The following is a 19,557-nucleotide window of genomic DNA, read 5'->3' as shown; positions in this document are numbered from 1 at the left end:
TCTCTCTCTCTCTCTCTCTCTCTCTCTCTCTCTCTCTCTCTCTCTCTTCCGCTGCATCGTTAAACAACGCCGTAGATAAATTAACAAACGGCGGTACGGTACAACGGGTAATTATGCGTCGAACGCCAAAAGGTGAGAAAGTTATATTCGCCGCGACGAATTAATTCACCTATACTCGCCCTGCAAATTTTCATACGGCGGGATGTATGCGCTTGACACCATGTAGACCCTAACGATCTGACGCGCTAACACACTCTTTAGCTCTAGGGTGTTACCAACGAGAGAGACCGTGCCTCGTTTACTGACCGTTTACTACCTCCAGAATCATGCGAGAATGTGTATGTGTGCACGCGAGCGCGCGCGCGCACGCGCACGTGCGGGTGTGTGTGTTAGGTATATTAACGTAAGCGACGCGTGTAGAGTTTTAGAATATTTAACCCCTTCCTGTCTAAAGGTGGTAATTAATGTATTTGCCAAATAAGCTTTGAAACCTTCCCACGCTGCGATTACACGTTAAATTATCCTTAAACGATGTAATGTACTTCGCTCCCGCGGTGGTAATTTTATATTAAAAAGGGAATTTAGAATCGTCCGATGTTTAAGAGAACCTTGAGCAGGCAACGAATCTCTTGCAGATGTTGAAATTAAGGCGCGTAATTTTTTCCCTTAAATGTTAGTTCATCTCTGGAATCTCCTTTTTGTTATAACGCAAAGTTACCTCCGCAGCAGCAAGACACTCTAATCTATTTTTAAGAATTACAGTAAAATCAACTGTGTATATACTCATAACAGTATGAAATTGGCTCCTTCCTCGATGAGGATGGGCGAAGGGTTCCTCTATCGAATTGACATAAGGGTGCGAAAATTTTAATCGCAACGTCCATGGGGCGCTGCTAAATTCGACAAGCAAAGGATGCGTGATAAAGCTTCGAAAAACTCGCCGTGGCCGCGAATTTTCCCTGTACCATCTCGCGGCGGTGTCGCGGGGAGCGAGATTAAGCACGCGGAGGGGATGAAATCGGACAGGGCGACGGAATCGGTAAAGCGGCGAGCAATTCAACTTCGCCGAAAAGTGCGGCAGCGGCAGCGGCGGCGGCGGTGGCGGCGGTACTCTCAGGACGGAGGTGCTTTGTTACTTTTGTTAGTTCCCGGCCTGCCTGCCGCTGACGGGACAATCAATCACCGCCGTCTCTCGGTAAACGCAAAACGAAAAGAAAGAGAGAGAAAGAGGGACGCGGAACGGGAGGGCGGGAGGGCCGAGGGTGCGAGAGAAGATCGGAAGTGAAGCCCCGCGGTTTCCCCACCGCGGTGTGTATGCGAGTTGCCAGTTTATGCCGCTCGTCTGGAGAATCCGAACGAAATTGGTGATTGAAGTAGTTCCCTCCGAGGCACCTCTTCCTTTACATTGTTATTCGGAATGTCGGCAAGAGACGTAAAAATTAAAATAAAACAATTAATATTAATTAATTATTATTTCAGAAAATTTTATCTCCTGATATGATAGCAAGGTACTTTAAGACTGAAAGATTAACTTCCTTTCCTCTAAAGAAAAAATTTTAATGAAACATGGAGATGCATCAAAATAAAAATTAATAAATATGTTAAAAAGATAAAGAAAATCTCAAAGCCTTCTCTTACACATTACTTCCGGCTACTTCTGTCATCGAGTTCTTCTGTCATTCTAATCTTTTATTATGTTCGAATTACATTGAAAACTTGCATTTTTTCTTCGCGACGTTTATTATCTATAAAATATGCTAATGCATTTTTTAAATTTAATTCTCACGTAGAATAGATTTTTATATTGTTTTATTTTTTGTATGGAATTTTAAAACGCGATTCTCTGCTTCTCTCACAATTTCATTTTGTTCGTACAAGAGTTGAATTTGACATTTTTATTCTACATAATAATGATTCATTCGTAATGATTTGCGCTCAGTCTGTGACTTTGCTGAAAATTTATAAATTTCAATTTCTTTTCCGCTTATATCCTGTTCTTTCCAGACTCATCGACGTATAGCTGTCAAACTCATCGTTTATATGCGATTCTGAAAAGATCTCCCCACCCTTCAACTCGAGTTTCAAGCACGCTTCCTCAGAAAATCCAACTGCGAGCGAGCAGCGTGTCGATTTCAATATCTTCTCCGTCAGTTGTAAGAAGTGCGATATAGCTATAATCCGTAGTATAGTTGTACGAGGCTCCGGCGCCAATGAATATTCTTAAACTGACTATAAAAAGAAGAGGGAGATAGATAATAAGCAGAAATAGATTTAAATAATTAAAGTTAATTCGTTGTTGTAAAATGCAATAACAGTTAATTACATTTTGTTTCATCAAAGCGAATGTGCTATTAATGAGCTGGATCGTTCGTATAGTATCATTAAAAGCGAAAGTCTATTTATTTAATAAATGTAACAAAATTATTTAAAAAATGATCATCGACTATCGACAATAAAATATCGAAAAACAGTGTGATGTCACACATCTCATTTACCTCATTATCAAAATTTGCCCCTCTCAAGCGGTATGGAAATTAAAAGAGAAGCTCATTAAAATAGAGAGCGAACGAATCTTGATTATCCCACATCCTTAATTATATCCGTCGTGATAGTACACAAATTTTAATTAGCGTAGATCTTGGAAACTTGAACGACGCGTTAGAGAGAATAGGTCCTTCATTCCCCCCCTTCCCGATTATTCCCTAAACTGCAGCCGATCGGTCCACCCTTAGGATCGTTCAAATATCGCTATAGTCGCGAGGATCAAGCATAACGACGATATCCGAAAGGCGTTATATAGAGTGCGCGAGTGGGTAATCGTTAAACGATTGGCTGCGGCCTCTCTCGCTCTCTCTTCCTGTCTTCCACCCTTTCTCCATCCCTCCTGGAGGAACCCCGGGCTGGAAATCCTCCTCCGTTTAACTCCCTGCCCCATTCCTCGCACCCACGCGCCCGCCCTTACTTCCGCCTACCCTCGTGCACTCCCTCGTGCTTGAACCCCCGGTCCCCCTACGTTCGTCCCACTCCCCTCTCCCCTCCGGCCGCTCTTTCAACTCAACCCCCTTGTGCCATCCACGTTGTGCCTAGTGCGGTGGTGGCGCCATCTGGTGCAGTTTAATAAAAGACGATCGATTATGACGTCGGCCTCAGAACTACCCCTCAGCTCACTCACTCTTGCCGACTCCCTCTCCCCCCTCCTCCTCCTCCTTCTCCGCCCTTCGCCGGCGTGGTCACGAGTGCTCACCCCCTCAATCTCTCTCTCCCTCCCCCTCCTCTCCCTCTCTCTCTCATTCACTTACTCACTCACTCATGTACCTGACTCTCTCTCTTCAGGACTCCCTCTCATGCGCTCGTCGATTCTATGTTCCGGAATAGCGCAGAAACGGCAGAATAGAAAGAGAGGAGTCAGGATGGTCCAGAATTCGCGGAGGAGAAGAAGAGAGGGATCATACTTCATACGAGGGGGATACATGGAAAAGATTTTTTTCTTCGCGCAATCTTTATACGTACATAACATAGCAGGGTTAATCGTTGCCGATTCCTGCGTGTCCAAGTATTAAAAATTGTTTTTTTTCTTAACTGTGCGTTTCTTGATAATATTCTTTATCAAATGGTGCAATCGTATCAGCAGGTTTATTACGTTTTGGCAAAGAAATTATTGATTACTGATTGATTTTTCCTTGAGAAAAATTCATCCGTAAAACTCACAGATTAAGAATTGTCATATATTTATCAATTTAACTCTCATTCATTTGTTGATCGTTTGTTTTTCAAGGGAAAAAGTGGAGACTATAAAAAAATCTCTCTCTCTCTCTCTCTCTCTCTCTCTCTCTCTCTCTTTCTCTCTCTCTCTCTCTGAATTTCCCCTTCGCACCCGCGTTGACTCTCGGCGCGGAAAGGACGAGGTAAGAGAGGAGTGAGGGTCCGGAGGGTCGAGAGTGCGGGTAGGAAGGGGGGAGGGAGGAAGCGAAAGGGACGACAGAGAGCCGAGTAGGGGTTGCCATCCGTACAGGGGTACACTGTGAGGTGCAGAGGTCAGCCAGAGCGGAGGAGGGAAGCGGGCAAACGGGGGTTGGATCAAACGTAAAAAGTACGGCACAAAGCTGCCGGCGTGGCGCGATCCTGCGGGCGAAGGGCAGACGGCTGCCTGATGTATGGAAAGGAAGTCGCGCGATAATAGAGGGGAAAAAGGGCCTTTGCGGATTTATCGGCGCGCCGCGCCGCCCCGGTGACGATTTAATCGATTGTTTTTCTCGGAGCGGATAAAGGCGTAATTGCGAACACCGGCGGATCTCGTTTAATTCTTTGAAGCCCGGTGATATGAAAAATCACCTATATACCGCACCATCTCTTTGCTCATGAGTTGGCTGGCTATTCGATTATTTGACTGGACTCTTAAATGGCGGGATATTTATGCTGCCTTATATAACATGAATTTTCACATTAATGAGGAAAATAAAACACGTCCGTTTGTATTATTTGTGCAGCACAAACGATGTCTATGTAACGTTGATTATTAATTCTAGAGATAAATGTAAAATTTCTGATTCACGGAGATAGTTCGGTACGCTGGAAATATCTTTGCCATGTGTTTGCGAGATTGAATTAAAGTTTTGAGACTAATGACCGTAAGATTAAATTTAATTTGATTGAGATAATGGAGAGACACGCGCGAGGACAAGTGTCTCTTGACAGTGGAATATCTTCCAATGTGGAAACTGTTTACTCCAACGTACAAAGTTTTTCAAAATCTCAATTAAAACGCGAGAAATAGCACTTGCCTTCATTGAATAATTACGTTAAAAAATCTTTAATTAAAACATTTTTATTTGATATCTCAGGACATCTTTACGAAATTAATTACCGGTAATAAAAGCAGGCAGTTCGGCGTTATGAGAGGGAGAGCTTTTCCGAATGTCTCCGTAAAAGAGTGCGGATATCAGTTAGGGTGGTACGAGATCGTAAAAGTAAAAAGAGCAGCGCAAGCTGCCGCGACGCGATTCAGCCGGAGATGAGCTGGCAATTGCTGATGTAGAGTGAAAAACGTCACGTGTTCTCGCGTCTGAGACGTCGTATATGCAATCACTTTTCCAGTTCGACGAAATATCACCGTCATCGTCAGACAAATGCCGTTCTAAAACCACAATAGTCCGAATCAACCGATTAAAAAAAAATAGAAATTAAAACATGTCACTGCAAGTAAAATTAAAACTGTTCCCAGTGCAATTTTTTTAAACAAACCGTAAAGATTTATTCGCAATTATTACGTTTTTTTTCCATTTTAGGTTTCTGTTTTCCTTCTCATAGGATTTTTTCACAGAGATCGCGACGTAAATTGCTCTTCGCGTTATCGTATGATGAGAATTTTTTTCGACGTAAAGCTCGTAATAGAGGCACGCAGGACAGATCTCCACGGGTCGTCGTAGAGAAAAGGAGAATCCCATATTTATCGTTACACGCTCATCCGGTTTTATGAATACGATCTCACGAGCAAACGAGAGAGGCGAACACGTCGGAATCGACGTCAGCCTGCGATAAGAGGGCGGAGGGAAGGTTTACAATCGGGATATACAATTTGCAAATTTACAATCCGTCTGCGTGCAGGTCATATAACCGGGCTGCGAGGGTGGATACGATCCGGTACGAATCGGAAGTGATATTTCCGGGAGAAATGTCGCGAGAGCGGACAGAGCGAGAGGAACTCATCGTCGCGCAGCTCGTGTATCCGACTTTTTCGTTGCAAAATTATTTCTAAATGCCAAAAAGAGCACGTTTAAATCCATATTCAATCAATCAGTAAAATAGTCGCATTTCTTCAGAAAATTAAAGACAAAAATTTTAGTATCAAAATAAAATATCAAAGCGCCAAAATCTTTTCTATTATAAGGATGCTTTTTCTCATGTTATACAAGCTTCGAAAGTTCAACTAATTAACAAAACGTTATTCATCAAATCTCGAGTCAATTCGCAAATAACATAAAATTCGACAAGCCTGCCTCCAAACTCATGTGCGGATGAGTGAAACAATTCCGGGACGGTTCAATGTACTAAAATCGATTTTCATCATAAATATCTACAACTTGCATTGAGCTCGCACATTTGCATCTTCGCAGGCGGAAAGACGGGGTTGAGAACGAAGCGCTTCGCTATCGCGCCGTCGGAGTCATCGATGCCGCTCGATTCCTCGGCTTTCGATTTTACCGGCGCGTTCGCCGTGAGTGATTAAAGTTGATTCTCAAAGGCGAGATCTATATGCATATACCGCGGTATTGTATATTCATGGTTTCTTAGCTCCCGCGTCCGCCTCCGGCGCGAGCGAGAGCGAGGGAGGGGGGCAGAAAGGGGCGGCGGGGGGCAGCGGCGCTCTCTCAAAGTAAAATCCATAATGCATGAAGGTCCACGGGCTAAGCCGAAGAGCTTAAAGCCCGTAAGATATTGCGCGGCGTTATATTCATGTTATGCTCTGCGAGAGGCAGGCCTTTGTTTTTAATATCCGCGGCAGATTGTAGCCGGAGCGATTAGGGTAACGTCATAGCCGTCGTCCTTCGCTAGACTTTGATCCACCCGCGATCAAGACGAATGGACTTCCGGCAGACTGACGCGTACTCGAGGAAAGTAGCTAGAAAAAATAGCTAGGCGAATAACAGAATAAGAAAAGCCGAGCTATTATTACGTAGAGAGTGAAACTCTCGCAGACGGGAAGAATCAACCAACTCAAAGGGAGAATTTTTGTGTCTGCTTTATTTAACAACGATATTGTTTTAAATCCTACAGTTTATTTCAAATTTTTCCAGTTCCTTAAAAAAATATTCGGAATTAAATATTCAAAAACTTACCATAATATACAAGGATAAAATTATATGTATATTAATTTTTACTTTTATCTTATATACATATATTTAAAATAAAAATGTTATCTTTTATACATGTATATAAAATTATATCAATTTTATAAGAAGAAATTAATAGTTTGCGTGTCGCATATGAAAAAATTTAACACAAAGAATTTTAGTGTAACTAGGCAGAGTAAGAACTTTTTTAATGCCCTGATACGGCTACGTTACGTCTCTCGGCAAGAAGTTTATATCGAAGGACTTGAATAGCCAAGAGCGACGCTATGAAGACAGATCGTCGATCCTGTAAGTTCGCGTTATCGCGTAGCCGGTGTGTATCTTGTAAGTGGATATACGAAGAACCTCTGTTCTTCGTGACGGACATCAAACGTACATATCTCTCCGTCTGCGAGCTTCGACGTTTGTGCAAATACAGGTCGGGCTAGCTCTCCTCGGGTCAGCTCCCGGCCGACGGTGAGCCGCGACGGCCGGCGGTGAGATTGCTCTCTCGTAAAAGCTTGCCAAGGCAAACTCGAATCAACGGCGGACCTAATGGCTACAAATTGATTTGACCGACGGAATCCGGGAAACTCGATACCCTCCTCTTGAAACGCCAAACCTAATGGCCGATCTATCTAACGTGTCAACGTCAGTGCCGTGGGAAAGGACGATCTGCGAGACCGGCGGCGTGGAAATTGAATTGAAGAGAGCGTTTACCTCTCCCGCCTCCCGTCGCGATAATAATTAAGCGCCGCTCAAATTCATCGCGCTCGCAATTTCCCGATTCGTTTCCCGATTTGAGTTGATTCGCTGTGAAAGATCTTTCCGTGTCACTGAAATGCATTTAACGTTATATTTAATCTATTTCGCGCGTCTGTTTGACAAATAAATTAAACTATCCTTATCGAAACGTTATGTGTATGTTCTGCGGACAAGAAAGGGATTATATATATTAGTTATTATGTAGAAAAATGTGATACGACCAAGGATTAGTTTGTTGGAATTAGTAGAAATAAAAGAGAAAAAATATGGAATGATCAACTGTTTAAAAGAGAAATTGTGGAGAGAGAAAGAGACTGTTTAGAGTAAGGTGCATGGACGGTACGAGTGTGTTAAGTAATTTTGTAACCCAAGTCCACTTCTCGGCAGGTAAGCTGAAGTTAACAAATTATTATTATAACCATCCTTATCGGGCTAAACCGCTCGACAGTTGCCTGCAATTTAGAATCGCCTCCCATTTTACACGCGAAAGAAAAGATTCCACTACACCGTCTTATACGCGGAATCCTTAGTATTTTCTTTCGCGGGTATTAAATAGGCTGCCAGTAGCATGAGGGTGGAATCGTTTTTCCCCTATTCTTTAATATAATTCGCGGATCTGAGCGGGACACTCGCCCTACGACAAGCAAGATGAAGAAATGAAAAGATCGGATAAGGATCTCGTCGGGATTTAATTTAGTGCTTGAGAATATCTCGGCGCAAAATCGCGGGCATTGTGCGTCCCTCGATTAGATTAGGCCGTCTTCGAAGAAGGCGATCTAAAACTTGCAAAGTTCAAGAAGACGGCGACGACTTCAAATAAGACACAGATAGAACTTTGACGACGCGTTACTCTCTTTTTCCAAGCTCGGGATATGTCGAGATGCGCGCGGAAAGAGATGCGTTAATTCTAATTTCTGCGGAACGTTACCACGTCAGTCGTATAATTCAGTCGTGCAAGCCGAGGGACGTAATATGACGTGGAAGCTTAAAAGAACTCGGCAATTTTTGCTATACCTACACGAATAACGAGACTTGCCCGGAGTCGGGCGACGTCGGGCAAGTTCCGTGAAATCGGTGCCGGGCGCAACTAGGATCCGTGCTTTTATATCGCGAATTAAGCTCGCGGCGTGATTCTGACAGCTCTGGCAACTTGTAAGAAGAAGGGAAACCGCCGCCGCCGCCGCCCCCGCGTGCCCGTGTCGGTTCTGATTATTAAAAAGATAACAAGCCCCGGGGGCTCTCTTTAATTTTTCCGTCGTTTCCGTCAGTAGATCCGACATAACGGAGACGTCCCGGGCATAAAAGTGGCCGGCCTCCTCATAATTCCAGATAATTTAAGGTCGACGGCGTTGATGAGTTCTACCTACGGGCGACGCGGGAGCGATTCTGACAAAACGCTGCGCGCCGCTGTCTCAATATTCCGCAAGGCGGAAATGAAAAGCTACAGCTCTTAATTTTTCCCGGCATCGCGTACGTTTCTTAAATTTCTTAAAATCTTCAAGCGTAGTCGAGTCTGTTCTTAGTTGCTAATATCTTCATTATAAAATGTCACGGATTCTTCTAATTTATTCTCGCGTTCACTTCGTTAAATATTTAGAGAATTATAGATTTTTCAAGTATCTTAAATATCTCTTGAAAGCGAGATATATGAAGAATTCAGAGCGGAGTGGAGGGTTAAAATTTGCAAAGTCTACTGGAGATGCAAAATTGCATTTAAAGTAAATTTGACGAAATCTCTCTTATTCAGTGTACTATGGCCTTCCCATATATCATTATAAAAAAATTATAGATATGCAAAAAATAATAAAATATATCATGTATACACAATGTACAAAAAATATGTGATATACAATATTAATCTTCTACATATAAAACAAAAATGAGCCTTCGTGGTTTCTGAAGAGCCAGGCTTCCGTGATAAATCAACATCTTCATCTCGTTAAAGGCGCTGAGAGGGATAAGGGTGTAGGCATAGCCAAGAAAGGGGTTGGCTCTCGCTCACCATCACTAATTACTTTAGTTATCCCCCTTTAACCCTCAACGTTCCTCTTAAACCCACCCTCGTCATAAACTGTAGTGAAGCCTCGAACCTGTGTGAAACGGCACCTCTCTCATCCATCCCTCCCCACCAGTTCCCTCCTCTCTATACCCGCTGGTATCCTGCCCGCCCCTCAAAGTACCAGATTACCCTCGGAAAAGCTTTATTATTATCATCCACCCGTGGCACCGCAAGTCCTTAATTAAATTCGAAAAAAGATTCATGGGTCCGGCGGAGAATTCGAGATACAATAATTCGAAGTAATTTTCGAAACTCACATCTGTGTTTAGAAACTACAGGAACGTCATGTTTAAGAAGAGACTATTTTGATAACAAAAAACCTAATTGGCAGAAACGGAGGAAAATTTTATAGCGCCGTTAAGCGTCAACTAAAAATTGTTAAAGATATTCTTGTGGTCTTCGGAGCTTCGAAATGCTTTATAAATAATCCGAGTGTATTGCAAAGGGCGCAGCTATACACGTAACGACGCGATAATGGGCAAACGGTGGCGATAACAATGCCACTTCGACACGCATCCGACACGTCGATAGCTCGATAACTTAGATTGCAATACCGAGACGGAAGTTCCGATAGCAGTATTATCGCTCTCGCGCTCGGTACATTAAGGGAGACGTGAAATTCGGCATCTGCTACCAACACTTCGCCGCTATTAAGAGACATCGAGGAGAACGGAGAGAGAGAGGGATAGAGAGGGGGGAGAGAAAGAAAAAAAGAAAGAAAGAGAGAGAAAGAGAGAGAGAGACAGAGGAAGACGGAGGTAGAGCGAAAGGTAGAGAGAAAGAACTATCATTGGACAATAATCGCTTTTATGGGTGTTCGTGTGGCGAACCGTGATATTAGATAGCCGGCCAACGAGTGCGCAGAATCGCAGTTCTCAAATCGCAGGAACTCTCTCGAGCCCGGAAACACCCTCTAATAAAGTTGGGAAAAGTTTCCCCCTCGCTCGCGCGCGCGCGCGCGCGATAAAAAGTAATGTTAGAGATATTGCGGGTGCGTTCAGTCGGAGTTCAATTGCTTTTAACGACGGGATCACGTTCGATATGTACTTACGAAGCTGAATCGCGTCGCGGCGCCGAAGTATCATTTCATTGGAATCGGGTAATCGAAATTGCCGTTTCGCTCGGTACACTTTTGACGAGATTATTTGTTCCGGAATCGGAAGACCGTAATCCCCCCCCCCCCCCCACTTTGCGACGCTTCCCGTATTTGATAGAAGGATAAAATCCTTCGAATTTGATTGTTGTGGAGTAGAAAAAGAGACAAAGGAAAGAAAAAGAAAATATTATGAATGTGCCGCAATGTGTGTTAATGTGCGAGCATTCTTTGAAGAAGAAATATTCAAAGATCAGAAGCGTATCGACATATATAAATATTTGATCGTAGATTTAAGAATCCGGGTGCAACAATTCGCCGCGTTTGCGAGACGCAGATTTCGCCGGGCGAGTATATTCACCGCGAATACCCGCTGGATTCTTATCACGTTGTTCGCGATCGCTCAACGACGGCGACGGGAGGGGAGGCGCGGCCGGAAGAAGGGCGCAAAATCAGCTTTTGTATGCGGATTGCGGAACCGCAAGAAACGTCAATTCACTCTCTTCCTGGCCCCCCTTCCCCCCGTGTACGCGCCCGCGGTCTCCGTGTGTATGTATGCGCGCTTGATCCTTAGATTTTCTCGTAAAACCAGCGACAGAGAGTGAGCCTCGACCAATGGCGGTGGAAGCATGGCGCTCGAGGTGTGAATTATACATGAGGATATATCCCTACACAGTCCTCGCCGCCCGTGTATCCCTTCCTCGCGCGCCGCGCCCCGCGTTGTCTTTCTTGCTCTCTCGTATATATTCACCGGCGACCACCATTCATCCGGCCAGAAGCCGCTTCTTGTTTGCCCGATATTCTCACGTCCGCCAGTAACATCTCGATCTCGAAACGGTAATTATATTTAGGACTTAAAAAAGGGAGATTTTAATTTTTGAACGACGAATCAGTTTACCTGGGAAATTACTGCCTGTGTCTCTCCTTAAAATCCACTTCAGATGATTTGTATTACATGATAGATTTATAATCTACAATCTCTGTCGGGATTCAAAGCAGATATTCCATTTAATTTTATGTGCTGTATAATTGAAGAAAAATATTTGAAAAGCAACAAAATACACGCGTATGTAAAATACAAACATATATATCAAAATGTACAATATCAAATTATATGAAATCCAAAACGAAATCTAGTCTATTCTGAAAACTGACACAAATTATGTAATATTTAAAATTACAAAGCAAATAATGTCTGTTAAAATTATATTTTTTTAAATCTTGGATAATATTTATAATATTCTTTTTTATGATAATAATTTTTTTACCGTTACTTTTTTCTCCCACATCACCGATTGTCATTTGTTCAACTAAATATCGCTTTTTGTTTATTCAATTTTGTCACGTCAACATTTCGATCTCATACAAAGCGATAATTATATAAAATTTTAAAAATTTGTACACTGAATCAATTTATTATCATCCACATTTAATTAGCTTTTTTAAAGCAAATTTCTGTTAGATATATAATATAGTTTCTTAATCTTTAATAATATTTATGTCAATTATTCTTCTGTTATTTCTCTTTTTCACTTATATCAGCCAGACATTATTTTTCATTTACATAAAAGAATGAGAAGTACATAATTTCTAAGATTCATCATCCTAAAAATACAATTTGCTGTTCAAAAAGTAATCTTTGCAGATTATTGATATACTTGATATATTTTGACACATATTTTTGTCCTCAATCTTATTTCTTTCGTCATATCAAATCCTTCAATTATCTTTGGTACATCTTTCCATCTTTCTCTTCAAGAGCGCCAGTAACAATCTCAGGATTAAGCAACGTGATCTGTAATTCTCCGCTTAACGCGTGTTACAGAGCAAACTTAATTATCTCGGATAGAGAGCCGCGCACCTTCAAGTAATATCGACTTGCAGGCGTGCGTTTTACATATATGTGCATATCGCGGGCAGATCACGGGCGGTATCGACGTATCGCGTTGACGTACACGAAGAAAGAGCGAGCGTGGCTGTGTGCAACAGAGGAAGGGAGTCAGGCACATAATATCCCCCACGGTATACGGGGTTAATCGGGCGATGCCAGTTCATTAGTCGCGCACGTAGGTATGTATATATGCAACGTATAGCGTAGCACGCCGCCGCTACATGTGAGACCGCTCGGCGTGACGCTAATGGAACTAAACGATATCCGGAAATGGCGCGCCGCTGAGTTAGTTTCATTCGATTTCATGAGCGCGGCTCGGTCGTTTTCAGGCGGGCGCGCGAATGTCCGCGATGCCACGGCGGCAGCCAAACGCGGCCATCGAGGTTTTTATTCCGATTCCGCGCGTCGTTCCCAAATCGTCCGTATTTGAATAAACGAATGAGCGAACGTAAAGTGTTTATTGACGTTTCCGGGCAGGCTGCCCCGAAAAATAATATTCCAGACAACAGAGACATAGAAATATCCTCCCGAACTTACATAGAATTAAATAGCATATATGTTTTGATGTGAAATATAATAGCTGAGAAATAGAATAGAATGTCCGAGAAATTTCATTTTCTATCTGATACAATTATAATTGTCATTCTCTAACAGCAACAGATACTTAATGCCTCCACAATGCCGAATATAATTAATGCTTTCATTTAATATTAATTTATATGCTTTAAATATTAGTTAAACATCTTATAAGTAAGTCAGACACACTTAGTTAGCAGCGGAAGACGGAAGTGACATCACATTTGTCTCTCCTGTGACAGCTCTTTCACGATTAGAATAATTAATCGCGAAGCTAATTAAGCAGAGTTAATTACGCGAAGCGGCGAGGTACATAATTATTATTATACTGAGACTTAATGGGCTACGACTGCCCGATCGTTCTTGAAATCGGTGGTCGTGCAATTAGGCGAGATCCGGCACATCGCACACGTTTTACACGTCGCCTCGCGCGCGCGGTACTCGCGCGGTAGGCGATTTTGCATTCGACAAAACCGAGCATTAGTCTCTATCAGCCTGTCCCGAATGGAATCGCGAGAGAGAGAAAGAGAAAGAGAGAGTACGACGGCGGGGCTCGTACTTCGTTAGAGCGACAATTAGTGCCCTCATTAAGCACAATATATATATTCGCCGCGTACCACCTTCCCGCGTCTTGCACGCGCCTAACTGCCCGATTATGCCGGCCCGTTATCGGGAACCCGGTGTGATTATCTCTCGCGCCGGGAGTCATCCCGAGAATCACTATATTCCTTTCAAGAGACTCGACCTCGTCGACCTAATTACCCGGAAGTCGCGCGAAATCTGTATAATCGGATTTGAAACTCGACTCACACGAAAGACGTGAAGGGCTCGTGAAAACTACAATGACGCAAGCGACGCAAATTAGAATAAATGCGATTGCGTCTATCGATTCTATCGAGAAATGAACAATCGCTGTTCCTACGTCAAAATAATTCTTCGAAGGTCACTAGAAATGATATAATTAAATTTAGAACTGATCGCAAGAGGAAAAGCTAATAAACGGAGTTGCGCGGCAGTCTATTAATGATAAAATCCTTTCTTTTTTTTTTGTTAGATCTGCGTTAGCGAATTTCCTGGTTTAATTACGGTTTGGATTAGCACGTTTGCGCGGATTAGCTTGAACTACTATTGCGCCGAGGAGATCATTAAGCACGGGATTAAACACCGTGTGCCGTCTCTAATGCTCACGGCGCAGCCTCTCGATTGTAATACAACGCGAGCACATCCGCCTATCATCGCGTATGCAAATCTGCCTGCATATGACATGCCTGATGCGATTATCGAGAGCGAGGATTCTGGATCACAAGGAATCGAATTATGCGCTTCGATGCGCGCTATAATTGATATGCCATTGATTTGCGCGCGCACGGAAAACCGCGTCGGCGCGAGAAGTAAGGTAAATAATTGCGTCTCGCCGCAATTGTAAATCCGTCGAAATTTGCGTATGTAAAAATGTTGCGAATTAAATCTACGTGATTAAATCGGTTTTGCCGATTAAAAATTGCCGGTACTGGAATACTGCAAATATATATAATACGGGATAACGGTGCAAGTCGGACAATGGTGTAACAATACATTTCAATTATTATTCTCGAGTACTCGAACGTCCGAATTATACTCGACGAATATTGAAAATGTTCCGCCTCTCGAGTATTCCAACCAAAAAAAAAAAATAAAGACTTTCCTTGGATCACGATTATGCATACCTGCGAATCCTTGAGACCCAGTTTCTCAGCGAGCTTCTTGCGATCCGGCTTGCTGATGTACTTTTGTATCTGGAACCTCTTCTCGAGTCCGCGTCGCTGGAGATCCGAGAAAACGGCTCTCCTCATCATCCCCCGGCGTGGCTTTCCGCGCGCGTTCGTCGCCCATGGAAAGACCAGACCGGTCCCGGAAAAATCGCCGATGCTGCCCTGAATGGTCCCCGGAAACACGGCGCCTCCACCGGGCGTACCGGGGTGATGGGTTCCGGTCCCGGAACCAGCGACTGTTAACAAGAAGAACATAACGCGTTTGATGTACACATTTTGCTAAATTTATTATAGCATTTATTGTAGCACTTCGATGTTACTTGTACTTTATGATCAGTTCGCTCGAGAAAGAAAAAGTGGCGTCAACATCGATAAAGAAAATTTAGAGGTACATAACGAAAAACACATGTACAATATGGTATACTATATGGCTCAATAAAGAAAAGTTCAAAGACAAAAAAATCATTCGTTGTAGCACTTTTATGTTTGATAGGATCTCGTAATCTTTAGAAATGTTCCATTACATTACAACTTCGAAAAATTTGAATTAAAAGTTGCAAATAAAAGCTATTTTAACGTGCTGTGATATAAACATGAAAATACTAGATAGATTTTAAAGTTGTGGCAACATTTTGATAATCAAATATTGAATCTATTATACCACAGGGAAATTTTAAATTAAACAATTAAATATCATAAAACTATAGAATATTGTTGTATGTACCTATATGTCATATGATATTCAACAATTTTAATATCGGAATTATCCTCAGCATCCTGAGAAATCATTGTGGTTCCACGAACTTTTGTAAAAATCCGTATTTTTCTTTCCGACATCTTGACTTTATCATTTTGAATTTTCATTGAGATTTGATTCGTGTTTTAATTATTAAAAAACACCTAAGTTTTTAAATAAAAATTTTGCAAATGTTTAATAGATTGTTAGCGTGGTTTTCAGCGACTAATTTTGTCAACTTCTTGACTCAATAATTTATATATCTTATATCCTCTTAACCACAAAAATCTCATTAACTTGAATTTTCATAACAAATTTCTTTTGAAGATTAAAAGTTTTAATCGTATGCTTCATTTTAAGTGGAATAAAACTTTTCCAACACATCATATGCTGTAGCTGTAGCATGGCAAAATACATTAAAATAACCGTGTCTCGCAATTTTAATCTTAAATTTTTTAAAATTTCGAAGTAATAGAACGTCCTGAAGATCGATGATTTGTATTCAGCATAGAAAATTACGGATTATCGTAACGCTTGAATTAAAAAAATTGTTTTTATTAAATCATATAATCGAAAGAAAATCAAAGAAAAATACACAATGTTATCGTGTGGACGGAGAAACCTATCCGACATTTACAAATTTCAGAGAAGACACTTAAATATTTTTCAAAACAAAGATCAAGTTTCTCTTTTCTATATACCTTGCTGCTTCTAACAATAAGAGTTTTTAGCTTATCGGGAAGTTTGGAAATCCGTTTTCACGAAAAGACGTAAAGAATATCGAGTAAGAAAATGTGCGAGGAGAGTGCGTGAAACGTTACGCGAAAAGAAAAAAAAATCGTTCAAACATCGCATTACTCGCGCGCGGAGGAGCGGGCGCGCTTGATTCGCTCGATACCGAATTGTATCAAAGTCATCTAATAACAGATCGGGCAATTGAATCTCCAGATCGTGTCTGCGCGATATTGCCAAGCTGAGCATGATGGTATTATCTGCACCGATGATATTTGCACGCACTTGTTGCATGCGTGCATTTTGCCTTGTGGCGGAGCATGTACATAATATGGTAGTGCTTTCACTGCACTTCATATGCACTCCATGTCCCATACGAGCCTACCTATAACAAGATATTCGATAAACCCCGGCGTGTGTGCGCGGCCCCCCGCGCACGTGGCCGCGCGCGCGCTCGCAGCCTGGCGCCATATGCGGAAGTTTCGGTTTTAAACGTTTCGTTCGGGCCCGTGTTTCCGCGCCTCTCGTCCGACCGCGCTTGTTTATTAACTGCACGTGGAGTATCGCGGATATACAAAATAATGAATACGCGAAACTTGCGAATATCAATACACAATATACATGATATTTATCTATATACATACATATATATCGAGCTACGTGAGGGGAGGGGGGGGGGGTACCGATTAAAAAATATCTTAGTCGTTCCAAAACGCGAAAGGGGTAACCTGAACTTGTGCTACTTTATACTGTCCACGTCACTGTGTGTTGTTCGCGTAATTATGCAAGTTTCTTACCTGTCAAATATGGACCCCTGTAGAACAGTTGTTGCAGCGTGTGATGAGCGTTCGGTGGTAAGTGTCGTTGTGGTGGTTGATGACTCGGCCTGTGATAAGGGTGATAAGCCGCCGGCCTCGCGATCGGCTTGGCGATATTGTAGCCCGCCGAATTTTGCAGATTTTGCAGGAAGGCGGGTATCGCTTCTGGCGGAAGCCCTTGAAAATTATCTGCACAGACAGAATGTTCCATGCTTCAATATTAGAACAAACTCGAAAAGTTACTATTATCTCCCTTCGGCTTCATTCATTTTTCCGTATGGTATCGTCACAAGTTCTGCAATATTCTAATTTGTTTCTAACTGTAGCCAAAAGATGTGCGCAATTAGCGTTATTTTATCGATTAGCGAAATAATTCAATAAATTATGTACGACGTGACTTCATCGATGATACTCCGTAAAAATATTCATATTGACGCTAGGCTCGGTTTTCCGCGAAAATTTCGATGCTTCCAGATACGGAGACGTAAATTAACCGCCGAGCGATTAAATATGGAACGCGCCCCGGCTGTGTTTCACGGTGAAATGTGCCCGGGGGTGGCGGATTTACGTGCGAGCGAATACCTAAGTCGCCGTATTCCTTCGTGTTGCATAATTCGGGCCGACACCCCCGAGACTAAAACCCTCCTTAACTGCTCCAGGCTGAGCCCGATCTCTTGTCGGCGCACGCTTCAACACCTCCGGCCGGAGTAAATAGCCAGACATTCGTGCGACCGACTGCCTCGGATATCTCTCTTATACGTCGTAAAACGCAATGCAACCGTGTGGACGTAGCATTTGCTTATGTGCGTTACGTTTCTTTACACGAAATTTTGCTGACAATTCATATTTTTTTAACGAAAATAATGGAATCAAGAGGGAAATTCTGCTATACGTTGTTAGTATATGATTATAAGATTCCTATTAATATTTATATATCTGCTTTTAGAAATATATATGTATATGTATAGTATATCTATAGTATTATATGGAATCGTTACTACTGGAATTGTTTTTTAAAATAACTTTTATTTCATTAACGTAACCGCTATAGATGTTATATAACTTATTTCGTTTACATTATTACTAAATGCTAAAATTAAAAAGAATTTTGTTTGCTATCAAAGAAATGAACATTTTTATTTAAAAATAAAAATTTGAATTAATTCTCAGTCACTGAATAGCAAAATTTATTTTGTATTTAGTTTCAAGCAAACATTATTTAGGAAAAAATGTTAATTTCGTTACTTAACGTTAAAAAATTTTATTATTTTCGCCAAAAAATTGAATGATATTGTTTGACACAAAAAAAATATAGAAAGAAAACTTAAAAATTAAAAATAAAATAAAACTTTATATCATAATTATTAATATGTTAACATTAATTTAATAATTTTATAAATCTCCTCTCTTTTTCTTCTTCTCTCCATTTATGTATATATACGCGTAATTTAATAAAATCTCTCGGTTAAATTATAACAATTCCTCACTGTCGCACAACGATACCTTCGCGCATCCCCCAGCAAAAAATTCACTGATAACACAAAAGTTAACTATGTTCCCTGACGCGTACCATCTCGAGGACACAAAGTACGAACATGAAAGAAAATTTGGTCGACTCTCCAGCCTTGCCCCCGATGAGATTTCACCCTCCACTAGGGCGAATTCTACCCACATTAATAATGCGCCTAAGAGGGCCAGTCTCGACTGTGCGATTTTGAACATGTTTTTTTGCAACATCGCCTCGCCACGCCCAGAAAGGGGGAGAGAGAGAGAGAGAGAGCAAGAGAGAGAAAAAGAGAGAAAGAGAGAACGGTCTCGATAAAAAAGTGACGTGTTTGAAAATAATGAAATAATGGAGGCTCTAGGCCGAAGTGGAAAGAAAGAGAAAGGGCGAGAAAGAAAGGGAGGAAAAGAGAGAAAAAGAAAGCCAATGAGAAAGAAAGAGAGAGAAAGAAAGAGAGAGCTCGCCTTGCGTTCGCAACCAGACAATGCCCTGACAATGGCCCATACACGGCGTCCCATTGTGCCATCGCGCTGTACCCCATAAAATACTCATCGCCTTTTATCGTTGTTTTCGTAGCCGGCCAATGAGAGAAGCGCGCTGCTTAGCCGCGACGGTCTAATAACCGGGCTTAGCCGCCAACGGAAACACTGAATGGGAATAGTTTTTTAAGCCGCCCCACCTATATGTATACCCGACACGACAGTCAGTCCCTTCGGTCCCCCCCCCTTTCCCATCCCGTTGGTTCTTACCACTACCGCGCCCTTTCTCTCTCTCTCTCTCTCTCTCTCTCTCTCTCTCTCTC

At 42.0% G+C, this 19,557-nt stretch overlaps 1 protein-coding gene across 1 annotated transcript in view; it reads right to left on the bottom strand.

Annotated features, from left to right (window-relative positions):
- The window catches only part of LOC112466710, a 38,692-nt gene that overhangs the window by 13,016 nt on the left and 6,119 nt on the right, over window positions 1–19,557 (bottom strand). The window contains exons 2-3 of the mRNA XM_025034958.1: window positions 17,231–17,440; window positions 14,921–15,201 (exon numbers count right to left, since the gene is read on the bottom strand). Coding sequence (XP_024890726.1) covers window positions 14,921–15,201; window positions 17,231–17,440 — 491 coding nt within the window. The remainder of the gene's footprint in view (window positions 1–14,920; window positions 15,202–17,230; window positions 17,441–19,557) is intronic.

Source organism: Temnothorax curvispinosus, unplaced genomic scaffold, assembly GCF_003070985.1.
Source record: "Temnothorax curvispinosus isolate PA1 unplaced genomic scaffold, ASM307098v1 QBEX01016509.1, whole genome shotgun sequence".
Classification (NCBI taxonomy): Eukaryota; Metazoa; Arthropoda; class Insecta; order Hymenoptera; family Formicidae; genus Temnothorax; species Temnothorax curvispinosus.
Note: the sequence above shows the minus strand (reverse complement) of the source record. Positions and strands in the feature narration are given on the sequence as shown.